The 11,637-nt window shown below is 40.8% G+C and overlaps 1 protein-coding gene across 1 annotated transcript in view; it reads left to right on the plus strand.

Moving 5' to 3' along the window:
• The window catches only part of NOX4 (NADPH oxidase 4), a 117,261-nt gene extending 110,382 nt beyond the window's left edge, over positions 1-6,879 (plus strand). Inside the window, exon 19 of the mRNA XM_032199976.1 lies at positions 3,394-6,879. Within this exon, the coding sequence (XP_032055867.1) occupies positions 3,394-3,421 (28 nt within the window). The 3' untranslated portion in view covers positions 3,422-6,879. The remainder of the gene's footprint in view (positions 1-3,393) is intronic.
• The last annotated feature ends 4,758 nt before the right edge of the window (positions 6,880-11,637 follow it).

Below are 11,637 nucleotides of genomic sequence, written 5' to 3' on the forward strand. Positions count from 1 at the left end.
TAAAGCATGACTGCAATCATGACTGCATCTGTTAACTACATCCACACAGTGATCATTTTCCTCTCGTTTTAGGATCTAGTGTCTAATGATTTTTAAATACAGTGTAGAGTCATCTAATCACGATGTTCTTTGTGGATTCACATCTCCTCTCTCATAGATATCGGTTCCATTACTGTATAATGAGCAGATAGTTTTGTAGTTGGTTCTGTGCTAAAACAGATGATGTTTTCTGGCTCAGCTCTTACATAGGTAGTATTTTATAATTAATAATAATAGTCCTGTGCTCTTGCTCTGAGTACTAGCAGAAGCTGACACTGTGGAGGAATGTTATCTCCTGTCGTTACATGCTGTCAGAGCAAGATGCAGGCAGAGGCACACTCTCCTCTTTCTGCCTCTGTCCTATGCCAACCTCAGCTGACCTACTTGTAAAACAGGCTGGGGACTGTCTACCTGTCTGGAGTGTTGTGAGGCGTAATTAATGTTTTCGGGATCACTTCAGTGCACCTGCAGTGAAAAGGTCTGTGTAATTGCTATTCAACAGTGTTTGTGTTTTATTTTCGTAAAGCTTTGTTTGACTGAGCCTTTCTGTTGCTTGTGTGAGTATTGCTAGACCGGATAAGTATGGATTTGGGGAAAGGTTAAAAGCTTCAGTTGCTCTTTTCCTTTTCTTTGTGCTGTGCTTTTTAGAGGAGCAGAAAGTTTAAGGGTTAGTGACTGTGACTTGGTTTCAGGAATGGCAAATGTTACTGATAAAGGCAGTCAGGCTGCATTCTCCTTGCTGCTTTTTCATGTGTCACTAGCTTGCAAAACTGAGCTGGGCTTGCTTTTAAACTATGCAGTGTTTCTCTCTGTAAGCCAAGCGTACATGAAAATATTAACTTGGTGCCAGACAAGTAAGTGAAGGCTGACAGCACTTAATTCCACGTTTACAGATCAACCGGATTTACGTAATTGAATGTCTCTTTACGCATTAAACTGAGTCCTGGAAGTGAGTTTGTCATAAGCTTCTTGCTGGCAGGGGAAGGATCCCACCCTGTGTTATGCCACTTCTTGTTTAGTTGTCCCAAATCTTCAGACCACTCATTGGGTCTTTGTGTTTTATTCATCATAAATGTTTCATGATTCATAAATGTTTATTTAAAACGGGAGGGTTTTATGCCATGATTGAAGCCAAACCCTTTCTCTGCAAGGAGAGTCCAGCCCTCATACAACAGTATGAAACCTTTACACAGCTAACAGCTGAGTAGTGAGTCAGATTTACTCGAGCAATCCTGTTCTCACAGCACTGAGATTACTTGTCTGAGTAAATGTTCACTGCCCTAGTGAAGGGCTGCAGAGGTGAGCCCTTATGGAGTGTGGGAATGCCTGATGGGGAGTGACCTTCACCTCCAAGGTCTGAAGGCCAGTCCTTCTCTCTCCATGATGATTATTCCAGCAATTTGGAGTGGCACTTTGCCTAACATACCCTGTTTCTGCATATAGTACTGAGTGCATGAAAAGTCTTCCTTGGTCTTTTATCAGCTCTTCTAGGGGATGGCACTAAAAGGAATATGAGAGACCCGTACATGCAACCTTGAACCTGGGCTAGGATCAGGAGACCAGGGTGTACCACAGCCTCTTAGCTGATGACTGTGCTGCTTATGGACCTGGTAGAAAGTTTAAGCCAAATATGCTTTTCTGCAAAATGCTGTTTGTTTTGCCACAACAAACTAGAGAACAGTTGCTGTTAAGGGAAAGGAGATAAGCCCTCTTTCTGTTTGAAGACTCCTGCCCACGAGAGCCTGATGGGATGGAAGATGAGTATGAAAGCACTGCACACATTCAGCTTCCACTAGCACTGCGGTGTGCACACGCTGCATTGCTGTCACGGGCTTACGACCTCAGCACTCAGCCCCCAGCATTATTCTTGTCTGCAGATCTTCACCTGTCTTGTTGCTAGATGTGTCTTGCAGGTGAGAGAGGTACTGCATATGCTTGCATGCATGCAGAGTCTGATACAAGCACAGATCAACCTGTGAGCGTGTTGTGCAGCCAATACAAACAGGTGCAGAATCGTCCCTTTGCCCCTAATGCTTCTCGCACATAGGTGAGAAAGAGATTTGGAGCTAGCTGAGAAGGGGTAAATAATCTGAGTGGTAGCCTGGCCCCTTGGGACATAGTAATTCGGCTGTAAAAAAACTAAAAAATCAGAGAAGCAATGGTTTGGTAAGAAATTTGTTTTTAGAGCAGAAGCCTAAGAGAAAAGCCTCTACACAACACTAACATGCTAGGTTATAGTTTCAAACTCTAAGCCATTGCTTAGAGAAGCCGGCAGGAGGCTAACTAGTCATTGCCAGTAGGAGCCTGAGCCCCTTAAGTCAGAGCAGACACAAAGTTATTAAAATACAATGTTTACTTGTTTAAAAAATAAAAGGGCTTCTAGGGAGATTAATTTTCACTTCAGCCTGGCAATCATTTCATAAACATGCCAGTGTGATTTAAGACAAGCTGGATCTGTTCTTCTCTGGATTATGCAGAGAAGATTTGTCTGCAAAATTCCCACCCCTCACAAATAAAAGCAGTTTTATTGTTTTAACAAAGATGATTTAACAGCAAAGTTTAATCAAAATGCCACTGGCGCTTGTGCTGAACTGAGCTTTTCTGTAATGAATGTACATTTATCAGGGATATATAGAATACAGCTGAGGTCTCAACTTTGAATGGTGATTTGGGGTTTGAGTCATCTCTGCTGCTGGTGTATTTCATTAAAGCGACTGTGATGGTGCACTAGTGGATACATACATGGAACTGAAATGAGACTTTTGAAATTCCCATGAAGAACCTGTACCTTAACTAATCACACTAAATCCCAGAAGTCTGGAATTTCCTTCATAGGTACAGGAGATTGTTTAGCCAGCATCATTAAGATTGAACCCTGAGTCCTCTGCTAGACTCACAAATATAATGAATGCTCTTAGAAAAGGTTTTGAGCAACAAATGCTTCTTCAAGAGCTGGCCGAACATTTGTAAAGGTTTAGTATTCTGCTAGCTGTATCACCCACGTTGTAAGAGACATGGGGATCTGTTTTGGTCCCGTGGAAATGCTGTGCACTTCCTCTGAAGGTTATGAATAGCTCCAAACTTGCAGTGGATGCTCAAGGTTTGTAGTGTAGCATTATATTCTCCAGAATGATTGTGTTTGTATGCTGTACAAACAGCAAAAGATCTCCCATTATTTGGAGGATACAGGGAGAAAGCTGGTGGAAGAGACTCATCCCAATTGTAGATTGTCTCTTAACAGAACCCTTGGGTTTCTGAGGGTGTCAGACCTTACAAGAATGCTAAGAATATTCCAACTGCTCTTTCTGCTTTTTTTTTTTTTTTTTTTTTTTTTTTTTTTTCCTGCCTGTCCAGTGTCCTGAAATCTGCACCATCTTCCTAATGATCCGCACTGTCACACCAGGAGGGGGAAGTCATGAGTAGCTCCTGAAGCTTCAGGAGAATTGCTGTCAACTGAGGAGCAAACCAAGGAGGGCAGGAGAGGATGATAAATTCCAGCACTGAACAGTCTGAAATATTTAGAACCTGGAAGTAAAAGGGAAGGAGGGAGTCATTCTTCCTGGCTCCTAAATTCCAGACACTGAAAGCAAACTCCATTGCCTGATGTGAATGCAAAGTCTCCCTGGGATTTGAGAACTAATGTATGCAGAGATAGCCTTTCAGTGCACAACTCAAAGCTAAGCACAGAAGTAAACTAGTATATTTTAGTAAATGCCTTCAAAATAAGTAATTTTTGAAATAAATCTATCATTGTCACTTTCTAGTTAACCTGTTTCAAGAGCTACCTACTTCTGTTTTGCAGCTTTTGGGTTGGGTATGGCTTTTTGTGTTAACTCCTTTTCACCAAATTCCTGGAGTATATAGTTCTCCATGCTAGCTGTCAGGAGCCTTAACAGTTTAATAAATACATTTTGTGTTTGTTGCTGTTGTGACCCTAGGTACAGACAGCCTTGAAGATGCGAAGCAGTGTTACATAAATGTGTAGTGTACATAGCAACACTGAGAAGAGGGATGCTGCTGCATTGCTTTTGGTGCACCAGTCACACATTAAAATTCTGTCATTGCAAGGTCGTGTTGCTTGTCTCATACTCTACAACCCTGGGGAAGAAATTTGGAGGAGAGGTGGGGAAGGAAGATCGAAAACTTCCTCCTTGTGCTGTAGCCAATAATATATTCATCGACAGCAAGGCATTTCTGTCTGTTTCCAAAGAGCCTGTCATTTCTTTTTCAGGGATAAAGGATTCTCTGCTGGTGCTGAGTAGTGGTGTTTGCATGTTATAAATGTAGCACAGTGATAATGTGTCGCTTCTGAACTGAATAAATAACACCTCTGAGCCCTTTCTTCTCCCTTAAATAATCTAGGAGAAATGCAAAATACCAGAGAGCATGCAGAGTGGACTGTGTCCTGAGCTGCTCTCAGTGCAGCCAGGTTAGCAGTGCTGCACAGAAACTGTGCAAGCTGGTGGAAAGAAGGAAACGAGGTTTGGGCAAAGAAGATAACAACTCTTTAAGGAGAAGCACAACAGTGATACGTGATCTGTAGCCAGAAAGAGGCCATGTCACAACATTGACTATCACATCTGTGCACGGTGCTGAGTCAGAGCCTACCTTAAAAGTACACTTAGCATTGGGGAAAGTTGAGGGCTCTCAGACTGAGTCTGCAGTGTGAGATGAAAACAGTTTTTAATGCAGCTGGGTTAGCCACCTGTGTGCAGTGTCCAGCTTGCAGCCTAGACCTGTCATACCTGAGGGCAAACTCCATAGGTGATGAGTTGGTCTCAGACACGAGTGCAGTCTCAGATGCCTGGCTAACTGAGGGTATGGACACACCCTTTGTATTTCTCTGGCTCTGAAAAAGCAAGTTGCTCAGTGACTGGGGAGCAGGGAGTTATCATTAGGGGTCAGATGCTCAAAAACATGTACTTTCCTAGTAAGGAAACCTTACCTGAACAGGTAAGGATGATGAGTGCCAATTTCCATCAGTAAATGTATATAACCCACCCATATTTGTACTAGTGTTCACAGGGAACAAAGAGAGAATTCTGCCGAGAAGGTACAAGTGCCATGTTTTTCCTTTGTTGTGTCAGAACAACATAATTAGCTGATGAAAAAAAAAATTAATAGGAAGACTCACTCATGGCATTCTTTTTGATTGCTTGAACACTTGTAACTGGTCAACTCATGCTTTTTGAGATAAACTTAATAAACATAATGCCCTAAAGGAAAGATAAAAAATGTGGCTTAGATGCAGTGTGGCAAAGGGTCTCCACCCGACAGTGAAGTATCATTGTCTGTTGGAGCTGGAGGCATTGGTGCTTTCATTAATCTCAGCCTTTTCCCACTCTGTGAAAGCTGAGCTTTCAGCTCCATCTTTTTCTCTCTGCATACCTCCAGTTGGTGTATGGAGTGGTGCTCTCACCTCTGGATTACTGGAAACAAACTCATCTGTATGTCATATAATCACAGAATCACAAAATGGTTTGGGTTGGAAGGGACATTTAAAGATCATCTAGTGTCTTCCTTTTCTGCTGTCACTTCCCTGCTTCAACAGCACACATTGTGTCTGAGGCTTCTCCCATCCTCTGCGTCTCTTAACTCAGGAAAATTCTACTGTGAAAAGTGCTGAGGTTGGTTTAGTCATAGCCATAGTCATGGCCATAGACACTAGCCTTTGTAACTCTTATAATGTACCTGATCCACGGAGGGTCTTCTAATCACTCTGACTAGCTTTAGGTAAGTGATGGGATGCAGGATCCTAAACCTGAAGATACTTTTTTTAGAATGGGAAGAGAGGCAGTGCCACAATGATGGGAAAACAGAAAATGGGAAAAACAAGTAATAACAAAGATTATATCATCTGGTGTATGAGCAACAGGAACCCATCTGGTGAAATTCAGATCATTTGTGGCCATCCCTGACATGTTTCTGCTTTCACGCATAGGTGTTGCAGGACAGTGGGCAGTGATGGAAGTGGTTGCTTCTTACAATGACATCCTCTATCTCCATACAGCTCCTAGTTTATCAACTGCCTATAAATTCCTCCTTTCACTGATTAAATGTTTCCTCACCTGGTTCCTTTGCTTCAGGGAGCCTGAGAGCTCATTGTTTATAAAGAGAGAGAAGAAGGATTGTGCTGTTAAGCAGACCACTCCCAATACATATGTTCTGCTCTGCATCCTTGAGAAGGAGGCACTGATGCTGCTGCAGCTGCAGAAGGGCAGAGCTTTACTGAGATTCAGAGGCAACAAAGAGTTTCTTCCAGGATTCTTGTGTTGTTGAAGCTCTCGGCTTACTAACTGTTTTTTTTTCTCTTTAGTTTTAATTAGCTTTAGCGCACCAGTGCTAGGCTGCGAGACCCTTAATCCTACCGAGCTTTTCCCTCCCCATGTTCCTTCTAGTCACTTGCAAGAGCAAATTTGATGAAGTTCATGTGGGTAAGGAAAGGTTTCCTTGGTCTGTGAGAATTTAGGAGAAAAGTCATAACTGTGGCATTTTTATTCAAACTGAGATACATAGATAGGGCCAGCTATATTTATTTCAGAATGTGCATATGTTCTTGTGCGTGGTTTTCTTTAAGATTCTATGATTTTACAGTATTTATGTACTATTTTCAGAACAAAAAAATCCACCGACTATTTGCTTAGGAAATTTCAGCATGTCCCAAACATCTCTATTTATTAAAAAAAAAAAAAAAAAAAAAAAAAAAAGATTCTTCGAAGTTTCTTTGAGAAGGAGAAATTTCTGGAAAACAGCACACACCACATTCAGCTGCAGCAAACTATTAATTTCTAATGGCAAAACATTCTTTGTGATTTTTTGTTTTGTTTTGTTTTGTGTGTGTGTGTGGCTTTTTTTTTTTTTTCTTCCCAGCCTTCACTGATGAAAAGTACTGTTCAAACTACACGAGGCACTACCACAATCTGAGCTTAGATAAGTGAATGCCTTTTAAAGCAAAGCACCTTTAGTAATTTGTCTGTCTGGCCCCTCAAGATGGTATTTGTGACACATTTCGAGTTGGGCTGCCCTATAACTTGAGCCCAGGTATGAGTAGGCTGCTGGGGACTTGCTGGACTTGTTGGCACCCACCAGACCTCCTGGAAGAGACACGTGCTGAGGGCAGGCAGCGTGTTGGGCATTGTCTTCAGCCACAGGTTACCTCATAATGGCTTGTGAGTTGATGAGGATATAGAGTTATAGAAAGGAGGAAGACAATTTCAATCTCACTTCGGATACTTTGGGACTCAGAAGATGTGGAAGAGCTTAATGTGGCTTGTGTCCAAGAGCTGGGGTGCACTGATACAAGACTTGGGTGTCCTGTGGAGACCTTGGCCTGTGGTCCCACTGTTAAATGACTTCAGTGGACCAGTTTGCTACATGGATAGAAAATAATTAACCACAATCCAGTCTTGGGAAGGATTGACTTTAGATGAAAATATCTACATCACTGAAATTTGGAAAAGGCAATAAATAACATTCAACTTCCCAATGTTTTCCTTTTAGGAAAGGAAAACTGTTTCACTACGGACCATATTCTTCCCTTATTCTTATGCAGTCTCTTCCCTGTCCCAAAAGCAAGAGGCCAGAAAATTTGTCCTGAATTTCCAATTCTGTAATTATTTAATTTTCCTACTAGAGCTGAATTAAAAAGAAAGTATTAAAAAGGAAGGTGACATTTACCTCTTTATCTGTATACAATGTGCAAGATAACCATTTTGGAAAGTAAATAAATAAATATCCATGCTTGTAAGGATTCAGTGTTCTTTTCAGAGATCCCTGTTTACATTAATGCAATTTCAATCTGTTCATATGTTTTTATAGATCAGGATGTGGTATGATTCTTTGAAGGGTAATGACTGCTTAGTTTCCAAGTGGAACAGAAAGCAAAATTTGGTCCTGAACTTTAATTTATATTTTTTCCCCCAGGCTTGGCTTTAAGAACAAGAGTAGTACTTAGAGGGTTCCTGCCAATAGTAAGTCATACCCTTGTCATATGAAATACCCCGTTTTGTAGCTTCAGTTTGCTGCCCCCCAGCAAGACACAGGACCTGTGTTTCACTGGCTGGAAGCATTTAAATAAGTCTCTACTATGAGCGCCTGCCTAGTAGACCTTCTTGTAAGCAATAAGATTTTTGACTCTACGTGTCCCCATCAAATGAAGCAAAATGTTTACCAGTTAGATGTATAACAAGGCACAGGTACAAAATTGATCATAAAAAGTCTTGTTTGTTTTGTTTTGTTATTATTCTCTCTCCTTTTTCTGAGTCATGGAGAAATCTTTTCCCTTAGTGCCCCTTTCTTAATTACACAGTGTTGTGAGGGCAGGTGCAAACTATTGGCTAAAGAAGAGATAAGACAGGGAGGAATCCAGGACTCTATCTGATGTTCTTGTAGAGTTAACTTACAAACCAACCACTCTCCTTAGATTTTCAGAAACATGAGGAATCCAAATTCTCTGAAGTTTTGATACCCAGCTGCATTAAAATCTCATGTTTTGTTTGCCGCGGTCACACTTGACTTTGCCTGGCATCACAGCCTGTTATTATACCAAGTGCTTGTGAATCCCTAGTTTTTCTTTTCAAACTTGTTTAGCTAAATTGCAAGATCCTGGTTGCAGTAAGGAAAAGATGAGTCTTTCCAAAAATATTAGACTGAGTTAGCCATTTTATGTTAATGGCAATGCTGGCAAGTAAAGTATTCAGCTGCTGAGTTCTGTTGCTGTTCAGATGTTGCTGTTGCATTCTGTTATACTAGCAGGACGCCCTAACTTGAGTTTATGTCTCGTATTGTATTTGACAAAGCACCATACATTTACTTGTCATGTAATTATAGCACTGTACTCTCAAGGTATTTGTTTTACAGGATGCTTCATGACTTTGGAATAAACAAGCATTCCAAGACTGATCAAAACATGGTTGAGTTGCTGTTTGTGACCTGGTTTTAATTAATGGAATACTGCTTTAATCATGGAAGCATTGTGTATGTGCATATATGCATAGATATTACTGCTGTCAGGGGAAGATGGGATTTCACTGCTTAAACACATATGCTACAGAACACCCATGATCCTCTGGAACAGCAAGCCAGAAGTACCAAAATGATGCTAGACACCCTTGTTTAGTCACCCAGAGCCATTTTCTGTACATTTTAGTCATGTGCTTACTTCATGTGCCATCTCGTGGAGTTTCTGATAAATCATTTGAAATGAAGGACTGTGACAGATACGTTCCTTTTGTATCTCTGACTGTGTGACCATCCCAGAAGCAGGATGAATTTATTTAATTCTCATACGCAGTCATGCTGCTACTGTAACTTAGGAGAACACCATTCCCTTGCACTCTGCATCATGTCTTTGCCCTTTTAGAGCACAGTGGGAATAGAAAACAGTAGCTGCATGAACCCACTAAAATCAATGAGGAACGAAGTTCCCTCCCATACCAGAAGTGTATAGAAATCCTTCTGACTTAATATGAGCACTTGAGGTCCTAACTGAGTGAAGCAAAGTGGGCATTTGCTTTAGTCTGCTCAGTCTGGTAAAGTATTTTACAGTGTGTTTTATTTGAAGTACCTGCTCAGACCACATTGCTTTTGATAGAACTTAATAGAGAGCTGATATTTTACTATGATCTTCAAGACACTGCCGATTTTACAGCGTATCTGAAACCAAATTGTTTTAAAATTCATAATCCACTTCTCAGAAATGTTGTTAGGAGTTTTGGTGGTGCACCAAGGTCCAAGGCACCCACTCAATCACTCTGCAAAATGTTGAATGTCCTGGTAACTGTCCACCTAATTATTTCTGCATTGGCAGTGTTATGTTTTTTCATGAAAATTCCATGTAAAACATGTATTATTTCAGTGGAAAAAAAAAAAAAAAGTGTATAGACTCTTGAGTTTTCAGAATTGCTGTCAAAAGTTCTGGTTCATTATTTATTTTTGAGAAGTAAGGATACACAATTAAACTGCATATATCAATCTCAAGGTTGTATTTGTCACATTCTCTTTCCAGAGTGGTGTTGATAAAATGCTGACAGAAGGGTACCATCCCTCCATGATGAGGAGTTTAAATGTGGCAAGATGAGAAGAAAAAAAAATATTTCAATTCCTTCAATTCCTTCTCCTTTATTCTCATTTGTTATGGTATAAACATGTACAGGAAGTTAACATTACCAGTGAAGGAGGTTTTGAGCAGTGGAAATGGATAAAGTGTTTGTTTATACTTAACACAGTGTCGATGGCATGCTGGGCAGAGTTATCATAGGAAATACCAATATTTTCAAATTACAGTGTTTTTCATTTAGAATAATATCCCCGTTCACCTTACCCTGGCCAAGTAATGAGGTCTGGCAAAAATGTGTTTTCACTCATGAGCTTTGATTCTCTGTCTGCTATTTGGAGAGTTTTTATGGGAAATGGCACATTTCACAAATGCATTTGGTCAGGAGGAAAATCTCATTGTTGGAACAAGAGTAAGGGAGGGGGAGCACAAAAACTGGGCCACTATTTATTTTGACAAAGCCTAGCTAAAAATGCTGAAGCAACAAGGGGAGCTCTCCTTGCACTGGACAACAAGCAAAGTTCTGCAGCCTTTTGATGTTTTTCTATCATAAGCCAAATATTCTGTTTCCTCGTCTCCTTTTCACCTCTGTATAGGCATCATTGATCATGATAAATTCTTGTTATCACAGTGAGCAGAAGGGTGGGCAATGACAGGCAGAGATTGCTCACAGAAACAGGTGAGCCTTTCTAGAGGTAAAAAACAGCAGCCAGGGGCTGAACAGCAGCTGTCCCCTTAGCTCAGGTGCCAACCTCTCACAGATTTCAGTTAGTTAATGTACCAGATTTCCTAAAGTAAATGAACACTTTTCTTGTATAACCACTAGGGAGATGTGAAAGCCTTTGAAGACCTGCAAGGAGGTCTGGCTCACTTGACCTGGCTTTTTGCATTTCAGGATACAAAATCTTTAGGTGTGAACTAGCTCCTGCAGTATCTTATCCAGAGGATCAGCTGAAGAAGGAGTGAGTACATGTTACAAAATTGAGAGTATTTGAGGAGCACACACAGGTGGTTCCTCACCTGTTTCTGATTCTGAATTTTGAGGTGAAAGGGATCTGTACCCTGATGCTGGTCCCACCAGACTCCTAAGAGCTGGTGAACAGCCATACCATCCAATTAGAGCCCTGTTCATCGCAGTGAGCATAATACTTAAACTTACATGTGCCCAAAAAGGCATTAAATGCAACTGGATGTTTCAGGAAGGCTGAAGATTGGCACACTGAAATAATTTGCAGTCAGTGCAACTTGGATTGTTTCTCTTGAAAACCCATTATCATTTTTGTATGTGAGATGAGTTCACATAATCTGCAATTTTCATCTGTTTCCCTTTTCCAACTCCTCCCAAATTTAATTCCCATGAATTGAATAGCTCCGTGATTTGTCATTACCCTTTATGATGTCTTGTTTAGCATATGCATTTGCATTAGACTGAGCTTAATAACTGCACTTTCTAATATGAAATTGTGCATTGTTGACAGATGACTGATGGTCTGAATAACCAACAACTTGTCCTGTCTCCCTCCTCAAAAACCATTCTGCTTTTC

The sequence above is a fragment of the Aythya fuligula genome, chromosome 1 (assembly GCF_009819795.1).
Source record: "Aythya fuligula isolate bAytFul2 chromosome 1, bAytFul2.pri, whole genome shotgun sequence".
NCBI lineage: Eukaryota > Metazoa > Chordata > Aves > Anseriformes > Anatidae > Aythya > Aythya fuligula.